The sequence below is a fragment of the Paramacrobiotus metropolitanus genome, unplaced genomic scaffold (genome assembly GCF_019649055.1).
Source record: "Paramacrobiotus metropolitanus isolate TYO unplaced genomic scaffold, Prichtersi_v1.0 Parri_scaffold0000204, whole genome shotgun sequence".
Classification (NCBI taxonomy): domain Eukaryota; kingdom Metazoa; phylum Tardigrada; class Eutardigrada; order Parachela; family Macrobiotidae; genus Paramacrobiotus; species Paramacrobiotus metropolitanus.
The window spans coordinates 79,758-99,581 of record NW_026570424.1 but is presented as its reverse complement, the minus strand read 5'-3'; the positions used below and the strand labels follow the sequence as shown (position 1 = coordinate 99,581).

The 19,824-nt window shown below is 45.1% G+C and overlaps 2 protein-coding genes across 2 annotated transcripts; one reads left to right on the top strand and one right to left on the bottom strand.

Annotated features, from left to right (window-relative positions):
- Positions 1-13: 13 nt before the first annotated feature.
- On the bottom strand, positions 14-7,544 carry LOC129600923 (exportin-1-like). The gene is made up of 17 exons (XM_055499598.1): positions 6,892-7,544; positions 6,220-6,326; positions 5,987-6,102; positions 5,547-5,781; positions 5,353-5,490; positions 3,991-4,519; positions 3,258-3,439; positions 2,985-3,141; positions 2,763-2,926; positions 2,447-2,686; positions 2,124-2,309; positions 1,832-2,002; positions 1,325-1,517; positions 1,120-1,257; positions 785-959; positions 614-710; positions 14-504 (listed from the first exon to the last, which is right to left on the bottom strand). Exons 1-17 carry the CDS (start codon positions 7,241-7,243, stop codon positions 361-363), a joined length of 3,324 nt encoding a protein of 1,107 aa, XP_055355573.1. The 5' UTR covers positions 7,244-7,544; the 3' UTR covers positions 14-360.
- A 1,814-nt stretch (positions 7,545-9,358) lies between these two features.
- Positions 9,359-12,326, top strand: LOC129600926 (ocellar opsin-like). The gene is made up of 9 exons (XM_055499600.1): positions 9,359-9,540; positions 9,862-9,995; positions 10,048-10,110; positions 10,193-10,223; positions 10,319-10,396; positions 10,768-10,810; positions 10,878-11,295; positions 11,678-12,133; positions 12,189-12,326. Exons 1-8 carry the CDS (start codon positions 9,401-9,403, stop codon positions 12,130-12,132), a joined length of 1,362 nt encoding a protein of 453 aa, XP_055355575.1. The 5' UTR covers positions 9,359-9,400; the 3' UTR covers position 12,133; positions 12,189-12,326.
- The last annotated feature ends 7,498 nt before the right edge of the window (positions 12,327-19,824 follow it).

Sequence of the window (19,824 nt, the reverse complement as noted above, 5' to 3'; positions counted from 1 at the left end):
GAAAATAAATAAATAAATACTTCGATATTTATTGTGGCAGCTTGACGTCACTGGCGAACGGTAATGCAAAAATCAGCTTATTACAGACAAGTAAAAGTAAGAGAAAATAATCAAACGCCTTCGCAAACACAGTGAGTGCAGTGCGCCCGTGTCAAAATCGCATAAACGCTCGCTGCGGTCCAACAGCCGAACCGACTGCAACGAAAGCTAGAAAATAACTGGCTATTTCTATATAGCAATGGTTAATCAACTCCACTCCCAACTGAATAATACGCAGCAATAATTGCCCCTTTTTTCTTCACTGCACTTTGGCGAAACAGGTAGCGCGTGGATTGCACAGGCTTTTTCTTTGTACGAAAATCAGTCCTCCATGTCGTCGATCTCGTGGGGATTGAGGATGCCGGGGACGGCCATCTGGATCTTGCGCTTGTCGTCCTGCGCCTTGCGCAGCAGCGTCTCGCGCTCCTCCAGGAACAGATCCGTGTCGTCGTCGCCCGTCAACTCCTGCAAATATTATTAATAACAATAATTTCGTCAAAAAACAACGGAAATTCCGTCAAGTAAATAATTCCGTTACAAAATCAGCAATAATTTCGGCAGTCATTTTTTGTACCTTGATTTGGACGAGAAAGTCGCGGAGGTGCTCCTTGAACTGCGCCACGTCCTGGTCGAGGTTGAACATGCCCTGGAGAGTGATCTTCATCTGCGACCTGAGAAACAGACAGGCGAATCAGTCACCACCCACTCTGCGACAGAAAAGAGGACAAAACAGGGATGAGCGTACTCGGTGAGGTGCGGGAAGGCCGTCTTGAGCACCTGGTGCAGGTGCTGCAGCAGAAAGGCCACGTTGTCGCCGCCGGGCACGTTGGGCGGGGCCGCCGGGTCCAGCGCCACCAGCACCTTCTTGTCGTCCACCAGACTGAACATGTACGCCAGGATCATCGAGAACAGACTCAAATCTAACATAACAACACCATTTCCCATTTATTGGCTAATTAATTGGCAATTAATTACAATTTAATTTCCCATTTATTTCATTTATTGGCTAATTAATCGGCAAATAAATCGAATTTAATTGGCAGTTAATTAGCACTTAATTGGTTAATTAAAAGGACGTACTGCCGGAATGCGTGGGATCGCTGGCGACGGAGAAGAGGTGCTCGAGGAGCGTTAAATAATAGGCTTTGTAGAAGGACTGCGCCACGTCGGCCGGCTGGTTGGCGATGTTCTTCAGCAGCGTGTACAGGATCTGCAGGCCTGAATAAGCCAGAAAATCCTTTATTAATTGATTATTCGCCGCCAACGAGCGCAGTCAACTCGGTACCGATCTCGGCGACGTTGCGCGTGTGGTGCTTGAAGGCCCAGACGATGGAGTCGATCACCAGCTTGAACTGCGCGCCCGGGATGCTTAATAAACCCGCGAAGCACTTCTGGTTGACGCTCTGCAGCAGCAGGAAGAAGTTGGTGCGGTGCTCGGGGTACTCCGCGAAATCCTTGTTGATCATCTCCAGCGTGCACTGAACAACGAGACACACACTTTAAATCACTTCCCACAATGCCAAATAATTACCGGAATCATTCACGAATATTCTGGCATTTTTCTACAATAACTGGTAATTATTCTCCAAATAATTCTCAATAGTTTTTAATTTTCTCTATTTAATTGGCAATTAATTCTCAGTAATTAGTAATTTTTTTTTATTAACCAGTAATTAATTCTCAATAATTCGTAATTTTTCTGGAATTAATTCCAATAATTGGTAATTTTTCTCTAATTAATTGGGAATTACTCTACACGTAAATGTTAATGTTGGTGTTAGACAAAACGGACCTGGAAGACCCCGTCAAAGATCTCGGGAATGCGCGGCGTGACGAGGCTCTCCAGGCGCTCGACGACGGAGCGGAGGAGCGACAGCACTTCCGGCTCGCGCGCCTCCGCCACGTTGGTCTTGTAGTCCAGCAGCAGCGCCTCCAGCATCGGCGGCAAAAAGTACTCGTACACCTAATCAAATTACACACATTTACAACAAAGCACAAAGGTCACTTTAAAAATTAGCTTAAATAAAAAAATTATAACAGAACACTAATGCCATAAATAAAATGAGCAATGCATGGACACTGACCAGGGGCGGATTGGTGGACTTGGAGATCCAGCAGGAGAGGATGCGGAGGATCTCCTTCTTGACGGCCTTCATGGCGCGGATCAGCGGCCCCTTGGCCACGGCCTCGCCGCCCACCGAGACGGCCGCGCTGATGTTGCTGCTCAGCAACTTGTACAGCTGCAGCGAGTCGTAGAAGATGCGCTTCAACTGCACACCAAACACAAACACACCATTCAATTAATGGTTAATTTATACTGAATTAATTCCCAATTAATTCCAATTTAATCTGTAATGAATCGCTGCGTGAAGGAACAGGAAAGGAGTGCAAAGGGGGTTGACTTTACCTGGTGGACGTAGACGTTGCCGAGGGAGGTGCAGGCGCGGTAGTTGGTGCGCAGCAGGAAGACGAACTGCTTGAGGCACTCCACGTCCTTGAGCGTCTCGGCGTTGGCCTTGACCTGCTGCACGGCCTCGTCCCAGATGGCGTTGGGCATGGACATGAGCCGCTCGATCAGCGAGGCCTGCTGGCTGTCGTCCACCTCCGAGGAGATCATGTAGCCCACCGCTTCGTAGAACGTTTGCACCTATAGCAAGGCAAAGGCGAGAGCGCCCGTTATTGGCTGAATGATCGAGGACAATAAGACAGACGTCTACACAAACCTGTTGGTGGCCAAGATCACAGATGACTGAGCGGAGATTGAGGAGGATCTCGTCGATGAAGGGCATGGACTCGCCCACCTGCACCGTCACAAAGTGCCGGCGGCACTTTTGCGCGATCTTGATGAACGTATCACAGGCCATGTCCTGCACGCCATCGTGCGTCTCTACATACACAACCAATACCTTTCCTTTCCATCGAACAACAAGACTAATGTCCCTCACCGTGCATGAACTCGAAGAGCTTGTTGACGACGGTCTTCAAGAACTTCCAGTGGGCGCGCAGGAAGCGCGGGTACTGCCCGACAATGTACATGATGTTCGAGGCGATGATGGCCTTGTTGTCCTTGCCGCGCTTCTGCTCGCACAGCCCCAACAGCTCCTGCACACCAACACCAACGTTAATAATTTTAATCCAATTTAAATACAATTAACTGCCAATTAATTGCCATTTATTGGATAATTAATTGTAATTAATTTCAGGAGATATTGACTGACCTTGATGACGGTGACGAGGAAGCGCATCTCGTCCTCCTCGTGCATGGCCCCGCTGATGGAGCCGATGGCCCAGCACAGCGTGTTCAGGTTCTTCCACGACCACTCCGCGCCGTTCACCTGCAGGTGCAGCTTCTCCGTCATGATGCGCTCCGTGTCCACCGGGTCCAGATGCGTCAGATACACTGCACAAACCAACCCCAATTTACTCTAACAATTCTCAATTACAGGCCAGTCAACATTTAATTCATACAATTCAATCAAAAAAATCCATAATATTATTAATATTATTATTAATAATTTAATCCAATTTAGACGCAGTTAATTACCAATTAATTACTATTTATTGGATAATTAATAATATTAATATTAATTATTTATTAATAATATTATCCATAATTGCGTTGCTTAATCACTGTGGAGTTTTTTTATATGATTACTATTAAACAAATCCATAAAAATACGCCGTACAACGCCGTTACCGGATACGATACAGTACCATAACAATATGAGAAAAATCAATTTAAAAAATACGAATAGTAATTTCCACAATAATTGGAACTTAATTCATGAACAGTTTCTAGCATATCCACTAATTACAAATTAATTATCACGGCATAACCGGCAAAATAAGCAAATAAAATAATAAAGTACAGTGAAAAATGGACCAATTCAAAATAAAATGCACAAAACAGAATAATTGCAAAATAAATCGAAAAAAAGGTGATCAACTTACCGAGTGTCTCGCGCATGAGTTTGTACATGTTGATGGAGTCGGTGTCCTTCATGAACTCGCGCACCACCTCGCCCTGCTCGTTCTCCACGACCAGCACCTCCTCGGGCTTGGCCATGCGCGCGATCATGATGCAGCGGACCTCGGTGAGGACGCCGTCGTAGAACTTGCGGCGCGTGTGCTGCGCCTGAGATTCCAGGCCGCCGCTCTTCATGAGGGAGGGCGGGAAGAAGATGGCGCCGGCGGAGGCGGGGTAGGCGTTGAAGGGGTGCTCGAGGTAGAGCTCGGAGGCCAGCGTGTTCCAGAACTCCAGACAGATCTTGAAGATCTCGATCTCCTCCACCAGCGAGATGAGCAGCACGTAGCGCAGCGTCTCCAGCAGCTGCGGCCGCAGCTCCGCCGTCTTCTCGATCAGCTGGCCGTGCTCCTTGCTGCAGGTGGCCAGGAAGAGCGCCAGGTTCTGGATGAACTTCTGCTCGTCGTCCGTGCCCTTCCCGTACGCCGCGCGGATGTCCGTCTCCAGCGGCAGAATCTTAACAAACGCCCACAATTAATGCCGCAACATAGATAACATATACCCAGAAATATCTCAACCAATGCCGCAAACATTACCTCACCCGACGAATAATTCACAAAATAAACGGAATATACTCCAATAAAAGCACATACTACGTAGCCCAATTATTTCACCAGTGCAATAAAAAGATTAAGCGACAATTCCGCAACAAAAATTAAATGTTGCCTCTATTCACCAGGTAAACAATTAAAGGTAATGAATACAATAAAAACAAGTTATAAATTAAAACAATGCCACAAAAAATTAAAAATTCATGCTACAAGGATATACCAAAGAAAATTAATAAATTCAAAAACAAGTGGAAAGTGCCGAAATTCTAAATGAAAGCTACTGTAGTGGAGCAGTATAACTTTACAATCTTGCGAAGTAGGAGGCTATGATGTCCCTACACTACGAAATCCGGTAACATAAACATGGCAAAAGTATAAACCTATCGAATCTTAAAAAATATCCAAGCAGAGCAAACTAATCGCACAATCAATTCACAGACAAACATATAAGTAATAATAAAAGTGAAAAATGACAAAAAAAAATTGAAAACTGATGCCGCAGTTATTTCACTAAAAAAATAATTCTAATTATAAACGATGTAAATAAAAAGAAAAGGAAAAATAATGGGAAAAAAATTAATCAATCAAGCGTCAAGATTTAGAAAGAGAATAAAAAGTTTAAAAACTGCACTAAATAATAGCTAAGCAAATACAAATAAGATAAGTTAATGCTAAAGAAATACAAAACAGAGCAAAACAGATGAACCCAGCCCGGGCCAGCCGTACAATCTCTCTAACCTGTTTCAAGTGCTCCATCGTGCCGCGGAACATGTCCTTGAAGGCGGCCTCGTACTGCGGATGCTGCGAGACGGAGATGCCGGCGATCTCCGTCAAGCACTTCAGCGTCACGTTGCGGAACATGGGCACGATGAGAAACTGCGAAATTAAACTGATTACAAAGAGATTTCGAGGAAAAGGGAAGGATTGCACACCTTCTGGATGAGACTGGGCACCAGCTTGGTCTCGAAGACGTAGCCGAGCGGGATCCAGCCCAGGAAGAGCAGCATGGTCTGCAGCGTGGCCGCCACCAGCGGGGGGTTGGTGCTGTTGTCCAGGACGAAGAGGCACAGCGGGAAGACCTGCTGGAACTCGCTGCACATCGAGTCCTTCAGGTGCTTCGTCTTGGCCTGCGTCATGCTGCCCGAGGAGAAGTCAAAGATCTCCTCGCTACAGCACGCCATCACAACCGCCCATTTAATCATCAATTCCAAGATTAATAATCAATTTATCGATGTGGCATTATTTATCAATTTTATAATGATAATATCCATTTAATATTATCCATTTAATAAAGATATTCAATTTTTTAATCATATTTATTACAATAATATTAATTTAAAATTTAATTAATAGTTAAAATTGCTTAAAGTACCTCAGGAGACGCAGGATCTCCATGTTGTTGAGACAGAGCCACTCGTTGGTCTTGCTGGCGCCCACGATGTCGGCGATGAAGGTCGGCCAGTTCTTCGGCCACTCCTTCTTCAGAATCTGCCACAATTTCGCATTAATTAAAATGATAAGAGTACAAAATATTTCGGAATAAATCGCAGTGAACAGCAGCAGAAAATGCGTGTAAATTTTAAAAAAGAAAGAACTCGTCCTCACCTGAACCAGTACGTAGTTTAATTTCGTCAAGTAGAGTTTGTGCTTCTCGTGCATTTCTGGATTTGAAGATGTGCGAATAATCAGGCCAACAATGTATGTTTTGATTCCTGCAAATAAACAACCGTTCTGTCGTAAAATTTCCCCGTTTTTATGATTATTTTCACATTTATTTATATTTATTTCTGCATTTTCCGTCAATTCTTCCCTTAATTTTTCTTGAAAATTTGGTTTCCGCTTTTCAATAAATTATCCGGTACCGACACCTATCTTTCTGTTTCTAAAATTTTTATTACTTCAAAAATTCTAACACTTGCTTAATAATAATAATAATTCGAAAATAATTATAAAATGCGAGTGAAAACTGCCGTCGCAAAAATCAGCAGAAACGAAAAATTCCAACGAAAATGAATTGTTTGATGACGACATTTAGCTTCCATTAATCCATTTATTCCTCTTTTACCTCTTCGAATGGCGATAAAAATAAACTGATTATAACTGTAAAAATTACAAGTAATAAGTAATAATAGGAAGAATGCCGTCAAGCAAGTTGAAGGAGAAATTCAAAATAATAATATAATATTCTTAAATTCGTCAAAAAAATAGGAGAAAATTCGATACAAAGTCAAAATGAACAAGCGTTAAAATCGGCTGTAAAAATGCTCAGCGCCTCACCTTCACACTGCGCCCGGGGCAGCGCCTTCCAGCGCGTCTTGATGACGTTCTCGAGGATCTGCAGGGCAAAGTACTTGGTCTCGGGGTTCTGCGAGTACTCCAGGATGGCGTCGACGCGCGTCCAGGCGTCGGGGTGCTCCTTCAGCTCCGTCAGCACCTTCTGCGCCTCCGACTGCTCGTACTTGGCGCCGCTGTACATGTAGCCCACCACCTTGTCCAGCAGCGCAATGTCCAGGCGCTCCGCGAAGTTGAGCAGTTTGCTGGCCTCCGAGGAAGCGTTGACGGAGGAGGAACTGGAGGCGGACGCAGCCAGCGGGACCTGGCCGTTGCTCATGCTGCTCATCGTCACCATCACGCTGCCAACGACTGGCCAGAGGACGGACGATCCCACCGCCGCAATCACCACCAACGGACGAGGGAAAGGAGAGTCAGAAAACGGAGAAAAGCAGTGGCGACCCACAACGTCGTTTGTGCGCCACTGACGACAGTTACACTGCTAACCAGCGAACGGCCTGCTTTTAGGGATCAGTTGATCACTATTAAATTCCCTTTTCAAAAATACCAACGGCCTGCGAATTTTCAGTGATCAGATCATCGATACGGGAAGTATGGAGAGACGATCAACCAACGCAAAAATAAAAATGACAGGATCGCTGCACTGCACTGTGCTGCTCAACGGGCTGAAAAAGCATGAAATTCACGAAGCAGGAAGCGAGTGGTTTTCACGTAACCAGCCTGATTGGGTGGTCGCTTGTGCACACGCGCACGTGATGCAGCATTACTGTACTCGGAAAGTGGAAATTCCACTTTCAGCCGATTTCAGCACCCGTTATGTTCCATACCAATGCACAATGCGTCCAGTTCCACTTTGTTATTGGAATTATAATTTGTACCCAGTTTTCTTATGACTTTTTAGCCACCGAAAAATAAGAAAATCAGACAGAGCTAATTTACACACGAAAATTTTGTTCAGGTACGTACTAAAGGAAAACACCCCGAAATATTAACAAAGATTTTCGTTAATTTGCGATAATGCTGATTAATTTTGCGGTTTATGTAGTTCGCTTGTACGTACATACGAGGATACGACTACGGTTGTACCATATTCCCATAATAATATCATAATATGGCAATATGGTACATATACCGTACCGGTACGTACAGTACCAGCGAACTATAAAAAGAGTGGTATTTTTATTATTGCGGTCTCTTCTAATATTATTATTATTTTTTATGATTATTGTGGTCTTTTTTACGGTACGACGGAAATAACAGAGAAAATTTGGTCTAAATTCGCTCCCATCGGCGCCGTCCCCATGATCGATGCCGCATTTCCTCGCTGGATTTCGATGCTGATCCGCTGGCGAAGATATTCCTTGGCTCGTTTCTCGCCAGTTTCCTGTCGTATTTTTTGTCCTGTTGTTGTAGTTGGTAAAATATACATTCATAGTATTATAAGTGCAAAATATTATGAAGTACTAATAAGTATATAGCGGCATGTTGAATTCTGAATATGACGTCCATCGACTAGACGAAGTGAACCGATGAATACTATATAAGGAACTGACCGGAAAAGTTCAGCTTCTGTATATTAACTACGGTTGACTACCTTCTTTACTCGTAGACTTTAATACATATTTGAAGAATGAAAAAGACCAATGAAGGAGCGCATGCGAAACGACTAATGCGGACCACTGGACGCAACGCACGTATCCCGAAAAGGACAATCAGCGCCCGGCTGCAGGATAACTGTACGCTATATAAACCCCGCATATCGGCACAGAATTTCGGCAGTTTTCAACAATCATGTAACAGCAGCCAGGCGCTTAAATTCTAAAGCGGTCGAAACATATCTATGTAGTCGCCATAATTCGTGCGTGTAGCGGTATATAATTCTACGCTAAGGTCTGTGCCGGGTGACCTTTCAGAGTGTCCAGTGCAGCCGATGAGTGGACCACCCATCAAGTGAGTATAAACCGTAATAACGCCGTCTCTTGCAGTCCGCGCTCACTGCACGTGCGATCACGTTGCTCCTTTATTGTTAATGGACAATTCACCGGATATTGAAGACCTAGTAGTCTCGTTAAGCGGATTGTCTGTTCTTGATATCCCAGTGAATGAATGCACATGTGGAGGATGACGTCGCTAGCGTTGCTGCATGATCAAATGGTGATAACTGGGATGGCCGGCTCATGATCAGCGGGCACTTTGCCGATGCGTCAACCAGTGAATTACCATTTGATCAGGCCAACGCCTGTGTTATTATAATTATGGAATTGTGCATTTAAGTAACCACCGCGATGATTGCACGTATTCCACCTACACCACTCGTTAATCCTGACTTACAAACCGATCGATACAGCAGCCGCTCGATATATGCATAGCCAGCATATATGTAATGGCTTAATCTCGGGTATTTCTTCACTGCACCATGTATATGCACGGCCCTTCCGCGGCCACGACCGAGGCGGCGTCCGGCGAATGGTACGATCTGGACTATTATCCCGAGATGGAGCCGCTCATCCACGAGCACTGGAAGCACTTTCCTCCGGTTTCCTATCTCTGGCACCTGGCACTGGCCATCATCGTTCTACTGCTGGGAGTCATTTCCATCTCGGGAAACGCCGCGGTGGCCTATATTTTTACGCAGTAAGCCGCACTGTTCGACAACGCAATGATTTATCTAAATACTTTTAGCGGAAATCAAACGAATTACTAGAAAACGTTAAATAAAGAAATTTTGTAACTAGGTTAAAACGTTGGTAGGACGTAAGTTGATAATTACAATCTCATAATCTCATAACGCACGAGGGCAAATTTAATTACAAATTCTGCATTTCTTTGCAATGTACGTAACCTGTCTCTATTTTTATCAAATTAATCCGCAAATCCACAGTAAATGCCGCATTGATCGACACGCAGACAAAGAAGCCCTGACGACATGCTTAGTTCAGTTTGTTTATTTGCTAGAACGAAAGGCTTACGCAACCCGTCCAACGCGCTGATTGTCAACCTGGCCATCTCCGACTTCGGCATGATGATCACGAACTGTCCGATGTACTTCATGAGCAGTCTGAAAGGCAAATGGATATTCGGCGTGCAAGGTATGGACGCGCAAGCAGCGTGTAATCAGCTGACAATGCGTAATCCTTGCAGCGTGCCGCTTCTATGGCTTCACTGGCGGCATATTCGGCTGCGCGTCCATCCTCACCATGACAGGTTAGTCAGGCTGAAAATGTCGACTACATCTTCCCGCTCACGATGTCACGAAATTCAACGCAGCGTATGTGTTTCTCAATAGCCATCGCCGTCGACAGATACCTTGTGATATGGTAAGCCCACGCTCCGCATTAAATTGCCAACTGCAGAAAAAGTTGTAAATACGTAGAAACCACTTCAAACTAGAAAGTATTATCATGTTTTACAGTAAACCCTTCCTGATCATGAAGAGCGCCATGACCCGTGAACGCGCCAAACTGGCCGTGGCTTGCGTATGGATATACAGGTACTAATAAAATTGTCGTATGCACCGTATCCGACATCCAGATGACAGCTGCACTGATCACTTAGCGGCTATTTGCACGTACGTACAACGACCGTGTCACCGCTTTAAAACCGGTTTTGCGGCTATAGCCGGTTGCGCAACGGAACGCTGCATGCAGACGACAGTTGCTCAGTGACCAATGGCTATTTTAACGTACGTCTGGCTCGTATCTCATTGGCCGGAAACAACAACCACGTTATATACGTGATTTACCATGACACTCTTGATTAATAGCGAATTCCATTAGAACAGCAAGGGAAACAGCTGATCAGCACTTGTCAGTCTTCACTGTCTCCCTTGTAAATGCTTCATTCCGCGTATTTCAATTGCAGTGCAATCTGGGCATCGCTTCCTCTTACGGGCATCAGCGATTACGTATGTGGCATTTTCTTTGATTGAAAACGGTTCTGTTTAATAATTTAATTCACGGTTCAACGCGCAGGTATTGGAGGGCTTCCTGACCACGTGCACCATCGACTACATGAACCAAGCCGCTGCCAGTCGAACCCTCATCTTCTGCTTCTTCATGGGCGCCTACGTGGCCCCGCTGACCACCATCGTCGTCTGCTACTCCCTCATCACGCTAGAAGTCTACCGCCACGCCAAGAAGTTCAAGCACGCCGCCAACCGCACGGCGGCCAGCAAGGGCGCAAAGGCCAATGAGGAAGAAATCAAGAAAAAGAAGGAGCTCAAAACCGCCAAGATTGCAGGCATGATCATTGCGCTATGGGTGTTCGCCTGGACACCTTATGCTACAGTCGCACTGATAGGTATCGCCACCAACGGCAGCTTGCTGACGCCCATCGTGTCCCAGTTACCGGCGCTTTTCTGCAAAACAGCCGCCGTCTACAATCCCATAGGTAACTAACATTTACTTCTTTTATCTTTAACAGATATCTAAACAAAGGTCACGGGGTTATCACATCATAGCAGTATGAAAGTAAAATATTATTGTCTGCATATAAAACTTCATTAATTCAAAAGGTCGCAGTCATATTAAATTAAATTGTAAAGATATATTACTATATGTAGTTTTCTTTCTATTGATATTAAAGGTCACGGTTTTGTATACGAAACTATCAAAACGTTTGTACTGTACGCTGTCATCAATATATGCACTTATTAGTATTAAAGGTCACGATTTTTACATATGAAACTATAAAAACGTTTTCTTTATACGCTGTTAGGGTATTAATATATGCAATTACAATCATGAAAGGTCACAGTGGAATATCATTGCAGTCTATGCTATCAGTCACCCAAAGTATCGCGCCGCTCTCCGCCACAAATTCCCCTTCCTAATCTGCATCCGCGAAGCGGACGACGAGGAGCGCAGCACCAGCGGACAGCGCGGCGCGTCCTCCTCGACGATGTCCAAAAGCCGCAGCGACCTGCGCAAACAGATCAGCACCACCTCGCAGACCGGCAGCGTCGACTCAGAGCTCTCCAACGTGGACGCTCCCGATACCGTTGCCACGCCCCAAGGCGGTCGACGGCGCTCGTCCAAACGCAGCCGGGTGGCGCCGGCTCCCGCCCAACCGGAAGTGGTCCTGACGGCGCTCCCGTCCGCGGCCGAAGCGCAGCAGGCGACAGTGGTTCGGGAGATGGTTGCCACGTACTCCAAGAGTGAACAGCCGACGGTGGCGTTTATACGGACGAGTTCCGGCCGCAACCCTCCGCAATCAGGTACATATTAAGGTAAGAGTGCAGCGCCACACTGCCCAGATTCTGCGTTGTATTCCGGTTTTTGCAGACGACGATGTCTGGATTAAGGAGAATGCGGTCAGTGTAGAGTTATCAACGTTCCCGTCACCCGACGTTCCGCCTCCTGTTCCTCCTCGTATGGAAAGCAGCTGCTTCTTGTACCAACGCCAGTTGTCGACGTACGATCCCGCTGAAGAGACGAACGCGGAAGTAAAGCATGTCGGTGATGTCCCGTTGTCCAGTGATGCCACACAGTTTTTTGACGAGCTTGAAGTGTTCGCGGTATCGGCCATGAATAAAAAAGTCACCACCGTGTGACGCTCTTAACACTCACTATATTCTAAAGCCTTCAGAATCCTTCCAGAGGCAAACAGCAAACAAACACTGCGTCGTTCGCTTCTCTGTGCGAAGATACTCCAAATAACCATAACACAAACCTTCCTTCCAATTTTTTGGCGGGAAAGATTCGACCCGCAAGGGTCAGATACGCCGTTGAGCGACATTAACAATCTTAACTGTGAGGCAGTATCTTTCAAATAGCCATCCTAGAATACACTAACAGCGAATTCTTAACGTAATTGATCGTCATTTTATTTTATTGGCGATAGTCAAAAGATTCTAGACAAAAACTCATTAAATCTAGAAGCTTGATTTCTTAACAGCACTGCAAATGATAGCAAAAGATGTATTATAAGAATACTGGCTACTGCCGGCGCCATCGCGAACATTATCCATAGTCAGATTTTGCGCGCAGTCTATGCGCATCACTGGAGCAACTGAGAACGCCATGAAGACCGCTTCTGCGACATAATTCCCTACCGCAGCAACTTTGCCTTTCTTGCAAAATTGCATTGCGATACCACGCATAGGAGCAGTGACAATGTAGTCTCTGGATCATCTGCAAATCGTCTTCCATGGGCAGCTTCCTCTTTCGCAAAATCGGAGAGTGTGGGTCTAAGTGGTATATACAGAACATACGCGACACCGTCTTCCAGCGATAAGCTCTGCAAATGCGGTAAATTTTTTTGGTGAAGGTGTACGGCTCCAGCGTGGCCGTGGTGCAGTACCGGAAGGTGATACCGCGTATCTGGGGCATCCGTGCAAAGTGCCGCTTCTGGATTTCTCGAACGGTGAGGAACGAACAGATTCGGCAGCATGCGCAGTCCTATGTTGTATATCTTGGCGCTGATGAAGGGCGTGCCCACTGCGACCCGCAGTTCAACGAGCTTCTCGCGGATAGGATGGATGACCTCGGGGTGGACTGGATCGGTCGTGTCGTTTCGCTCCAGTAAACCGATGGTAGTCGCTCGCGTTGGGCTAATTAAATGGACGTTTTTGTCGCATCAATACGGTCCGCTTTCCCCATAAGCAGTCAACGGCAATGTACGTTCTCGAGGTTAGAAACATGCGATATTTGTCGTCCGATCGGGGATATCATCCTTCGTCTTCGAAAACCGGGGAACAGGTAGCGTCATTCTGCCGCAGAGGTACATACTGCAGACATTCTCCGCGTGTTAGCAGATCTGTCCGAAACGGGAACGCTGTCGGCTGCGGGGCAATCGTTTCTGGAATGTGGGGAACGGTGTTGCAGTCGGTTTCTAAATCTCCGTTTGCATCTGTACAACTTACAAGCGGCACTGTCAAGATGCAACGTAGCTGTTTGTCTGGAATGCCACTTCCTTCTGTAGCGTTCTCTAGTTTTGCGTATGGCGCTACACTGCTCAATATCTGCAACTTTCACGAGGTTTGTCCGTTTGTATCCATCGAAGAGTTATTGCCAGAGGATATCAAATTACTAGCAACCGCTTTGAGCACTACGAGACCGAAGCGAAGCCAGACACAGCAATCCTGTTCGATGTAATCGCATAGTCCAGTTTGCACCGTAAGTATAGTATAACAGTAGCCGGTTTGGTTACTGTTCTAATGGGCTGGTTAATCCACCGCACCACGATCTGTCGGCTGTGGGTGTGGCGACGGCTGGCACGGTCGGCAGCGATGCTGACCCCGGAAGCTGACTACCGTTTACACTGGTGACAGCGGTGTGAGATGCGCGATCATGCCATGGCGGCCAAGCAAGGTAATGCAAGGTCATCGAGAGTTTATTAACAAGTACACAAAGCAAGATTCAGCGAGCGCAAGCTGATGAAGATGTGTAAGTATAAGCACGGGGCACGAAGCGCGGAAGCGCGTAGCAGAAAATAATTAGCAAGTTCGGAGACAGCTGTAGCAAGACTAATTCCAAGACAATTACGACTGCGAGATGCGCCCAATAAACTGTAGGAAATTAAGAATTTTGATCTCCATAATAAAACACCCAATGAAGGGGTGATTTGACTGGATACCCGAAAAGAATAGGACCACTTTTTTTCGAATGCCAGCTGTCGACTGACGGATGGCGCTACCCGGTATTTGTCAACTAAGAAACTGCGAGAACAGGTACGAGCCTAGTGAAGACAATGGTCGTCAAGCTGACAGATTTATCAATTAAATCTCTAACTACGTGTTGATATTAAAATTTGAAAAACTTGTTGTTTTCAATGTTTGCAGCGTCCCCCCCCCCCGCCATGCCGCACACCGTGCTCGCGGTATATTTTGGCCTTACACCGAAGTCTAGGAGCATTTGAGCTGTTTGATACAGCCAACAATAGTTCCCGTTCCAGCCAGACTGCTCTGTTTTGGGTGATTATAAAGGCAGGGAATAAAAGGTGCCTGGCAACTGCCACCGGCAGTGGCAGTTGCCACTACGTGTTCTGGCTAGCGATAAAACGTGGCAAATTTCAGAATCAGCTAGAATTCGCCTCGAAATGATTTCGCCATCAAACGATAAGTTATAAAGAAAGTATCTTTGTATTTTCACAAATCCACTCTATTAGATGTTTTCGCATGCTTTTTAACGTTTTTTGTGTATCTAAAAGAATCCCGCATATCCCTGTTCCCACGTACTTGCTTTCTGGTTGTAATACAAGTACAAAATTGGCACTATATATAACCAAACAGCGTTTATAACAGAAAACTGGTATCATCCCACTTCATCTATGGGACATTTCGCCTACGGAAAATTTCGCCTATAAATTCTATTCGAATCATAAATAACGCTAATACCGAAAACGTTTTCTTCTGGTTTCTTTTTTTTTTAAATCTCCATGCTTCCTGGGGTGTCTTAGGTTTTCTTAGATTTCTTGAGTTTTCTTTGGTTTTTTTGGTTTCTTAGTTTGTTTTTATGATTCGAATCAAATTGTTAGGCGAAATGTCTTTTAGCGTACGAGTACCCATGACACAAAGCGCGTTCCCCGTAGTATTTGCATAGATACTCGTTGCTTAAAAAACTCTTTCATTCCGGCCTGTGGAAGCCGCTATACCGTTTCGAACCTTCTCCATTACAATAGTTTTTTGGTTCCGTCTCCCCAGGGTCCGAAAGTTTTAAAGTCAGCAGCAAAGAAATCCAAGTTAAGTTATCTCAGCCGAAGCGTTCCATTCGTGTATTCAGATAAGAGCACGCAATCTCGACAAACTGTTTGATCTTTTTTGACATGTGGCACATTCTGGATGAAAAAAATAAAACCACCGTAGAATATCGGAATCGCATTTGGAATTTGGATTACTAAAACTTGGATCACTTGACTTGTATAACTTACCGATTCGATACCGTTTTCTTGACAGTTTTATTTTTTTTGGTTTCCTCTGTTTTTTCCTTTCTTCTTGTATTCCATACTTTTCCTTTGTTACTTATTTTAATTTATGAACACAAGAATACGCTAAAAAACATAAAAAACATAAGAAAACATATGTTCTATAAAGTCGATCTGTAAAAATAAAAATTAATTTTCTCTTTATAGGAGTTATCGCTGAATGGCAGAATCGTTTCAAGCAGTTTCTGAATTTTTTAAAGTTGCCACGTTTTATAGCTTTCCAGAACGTGCAGTGGCAACTGCCACTGCCGGTGGCAGTTGCCAGTGGCAGGTGCCACTGCCACCTTTTATCCACTGCCGATTATAAGGGTAGTCAAAAGCCAGCTAGCGGTGCTCAGAGCGGTCAAAGTTCTAGGCCGCCGTTTTGAATGACACACTTCCCTTGCACCAACTCACCCATAAAATTAAAAATAAATCTTTGCTATCTGTACCGCTACAGTACGGCTTGTACTTATTTTAGCGCCTCGGGCTCATTTTAGGATGTCAACGCACTGATTCTTTGGGATACGGCCCTGTACAGATTCTTTACCCTACTACCTAAAACTACAAAGTACTCAGTAGCTACTATAAGGTGATCAGCCGTTTTCTCACTGCTTCCTATGTCGCTTTCATCGAAGCTTTTTTTATGCCTAATCTCAATGGCCATTGACCATCGGTATCAAGCAGAATCAGAATGCATACTAACGGTAAGTACTGGATCACATATATTGTACGTATACCGGCAGTACCGCCCTTATTGATTTTGCGATTTCTAATGTGTCACGATTTGGTATTTGTTGCAGGATGACACACTGAGCTCTCTCTATTGACCAAACACTGATAGCAACACCGTAGCAAACCTATGCCACATAATGAAAGCAAGGTATGTGTAATAGTGATATGACGCTGTGCTTGGATATCAAAATGATTAATGGGATATCATCCATGATTCACTTGCCCACTATCTATGTAGCGAACAACTGAGCTCTTGTCGGTTTGCAGTTGTGCACGAAGTCCATTGCAACGCATTTCTCCAACCAACTGAAAAGTAGAGGTCTGCCTTTAGGCTTTGGCTGGTATAAAAATGGGTAGTTAGTAGTTACATTTCTTACATACATTCGGTGGTTTATTATAAGAATCTCATTAATTAAAAAAAATAATAATAATACAGTGTAATTAGGTATAGTAGTATAAAATAAAAATGTTTTAACAATATTTATCGGTTTAATGTCGTCGATTTTGTTATGTGATTTTGTTATGTGATGGCACCATTTGTTGGGGAATGGGGGAGATATATGATATGCGACCGTTTGCAGCGGGGAACGTCCATGTGGAGACCATTGGTAGTGGTTGTCAGTATGAATACAAGACGACAGATTATATTGGCAGAGGAGCCTTTGGTATTGTCTACAAAGCCACTGTCACAAAGCAAGGGAATCCGTATGATTTTGATTTTGCAGCTGTCAAGGCTGTTTATTTCCATAATGAATACGAACTTTTTGCTTCGCCTGAAAAGCGGTCCAAATGGCTTGGACGAATGAAGACCCTGACCAGTCTCCGGCATGCCAACGTTGCGACGTATCGCAAAGTGACCGTCACATACTGCGCTGGAGGAGTGTCCGTTGAACTGCTAATGGATTATTACGCTGGTACGTGATGAGCATGTTGCTAACGAAAATTCCGTATATTTATACATTTCGTATTTTCGTATATACATACTAACAGAGCTATATATTTTGTATATACAGAGGTTCTACGTCAATTTTATATATATTATATACAACAGATATACAGTACATGTACAGGGTTGTGCTACTGTGCAGTTGTTGTTGTCTAATTTTGCAGCCGGGGATTTGGCTTCTCTCATGAAGACAGCAAAAGCGAAAGAGGCTGTACTCGCTGTGGAATCTGTCATTCATTATGCAGCCGACATTACAAAAGGGCTGGAATTCCTGCACTCAAACAACGTAATACACGGTGACCTTAAGCCAGGAAATGTGCTCATCAAACAATCAGGCACCGGCATAAGGATTCTAGTGATCGCCGACCTCGATGACCTGGTGCAGATGCAGCACAGTGCGACCTGTTCGTACGACATTTCCCACCTGCGCGGTACTATTCGCTACATGTCCCCTGAAATGGTAAGAAAATTTGTAGGACAGTTCACCACCAATCCGCCGGGCCGGAAGACGGACATTTGGAGTTTAGGTTGCATTTTGCTGGAAATGGCGGAATGTTTATTGTTTGCTGGACCGGTGGCCAAGCGCCTGACTAATCCTGAAGGCAACACTGTAGTCGAAGCTGGAAGTAGACTGACCGACAACGAATTTGCCGCTCTGATTATTAACGGTTATACCCCGTTTGTCAGTGCCGCTATTCCAGCGGGCCTATCGGATTGCATACGCCGATGCTTGGGCACAGACGGCAGTGTCCGGATATCCCCAGCTGAATTGCTGGCACAACTGTCGCAGGCTAAGTGTGATATCCCCGCGAGAACCGATATCCAACCGTCGAGAAAGCTGTGGATAATCCTCTACAGCAGTGGTGCATTCGGGGCGCCTGCTTGTTTGGCCGAAGCATTTGATCCCCTTTCTACTGCAATAGGACAGCTGCCATGCACCAACGTACCGGTGCATGCAAAACAAGACGGTAGGTTTGAGTTTGTGCCAGTTGAAGGAGGCTTTCTCTGCTTAAAAAAGAGCGAGAATACTGCCCAGTTGCATTCGATTTGGAACGCCGCACAACAAACGTCCTACCATGTACAACCACCTGTTGATGCGACGGTGAATTCGCTATTCGAGCGTGTGCACTATCCTATGGTGAAGGGAAATCATCTTTTTTTCTGGATATATGAAAAGGATAGAACGCTATTCTTCGAATGCCAACTTTCGACTGACGGATTCACCTACTTAGCAGGGTCGGTCAAGAAGCTGCGAGAATGGTACGGGCTTGCGCATGTACCAATTATTACACTGAATTACGGTCTTGAAATTCATAGGAGTAGTTTACTCAATAATTGATACTGACTTATGTACTAAATTTCAGGAGGTAATAATACTTATCTAATTAAGTAATATTTTCTCGATTTATTGTAGCGTTCCCCTGCGCTATATCAGCCACGCCGCACACTGTGATCGTGGTATAATCTATTACGGCTACAGCCGACACCTGCCAGGAGCATTCGAGTTGTTTGATACGGCCAATAACATATGGGAGAGGCTTTCATACCTGCCAAAATGCATTACGAATAGTGATTTTCTTATGGTTGCCCTAAAAGGGTATTTGTATGTCTTGGGTGGATGGAAGGAGCAGGACAAAAGCTGCCAAGAGATATCAGGCTCTTGTTGGCGTCTGAATATGAATCTTCGAACGTGGGAATCCATGCGTCCTCTACCGGAGCATCCTCAGCATCGGCTGCAACTGCGTTGTGCCTTTGTGGACGGCACACGGATTTACGTTTACCAACACTGTCGAGACACCTTAGCCATGTCCTTTATGCACATCTATGATGCGGACCGATGTGGACCGTGGACAACGATACCGCTCAGTAGACTGGAAGGCGATGCGGCCCGACTACACGAGTGTCAAGACAAATGGCGGTATTCTTTCGAGATGCAGGCCACGTTTATCACTCAGTGATGGACAGGTTGAGCCCATTCGAACATTCGTACAGACAAACGTTGCAAACATTTCCAGAATAAACTTAGAATTCCATGTGTTTCCGGACTAATTTCACGTTCCTTCGTTTCAAAAAGACTGACTGCCCAAACGACCAATAAATATATGTAGTACAGTTTTCGAAAAAACCATCATGTCCAGTTTATACCAAGTCAGTGCTCGACTGCTCGTTTATGCCATGGAGCACCAATCCATCAGGAGATGCCAGAATGCGGCGACCGCTGCACGGCTGGAGGTGGAATTTCGCTTTCATGGATGCAGAGGGTGCGGCTGGCGGGCGAAATGTGCCTGATGCGTCGTAAGTTCGTAACAATTCCAACACCGATAGCAGGCAGGAAG

Excerpts from the sequence above, each read along its gene's own strand:
- LOC129600923 (XM_055499598.1), bottom strand. The coding sequence starts at position 7,243 with ATGGTGACGATGAGCAGCATGAGCAACGGCCAGGTCCCGCTGGCTGCG. Across the intron at positions 5,782-5,986 it reads GAGATCCTGCGTCTCCTGAG|CGAGGAGATCTTTGACTTCT; the intron begins GTACTTTAAGCA and ends GGCGTGCTGTAG. Across the intron at positions 2,310-2,446 it reads GCAACGTCTACGTCCACCAG|TTGAAGCGCATCTTCTACGA; the intron begins GTAAAGTCAACC and ends TTTGGTGTGCAG.
- LOC129600926 (XM_055499600.1), top strand. The coding sequence starts at position 9,401 with ATGGAGCCGCTCATCCACGAGCACTGGAAGCACTTTCCTCCGGTTTCC. Across the intron at positions 10,397-10,767 it reads GCTTGCGTATGGATATACAG|TGCAATCTGGGCATCGCTTC; the intron begins GTACTAATAAAA and ends TTTCAATTGCAG. Across the intron at positions 11,296-11,677 it reads CGCCGTCTACAATCCCATAG|TCTATGCTATCAGTCACCCA; the intron begins GTAACTAACATT and ends ATATCATTGCAG.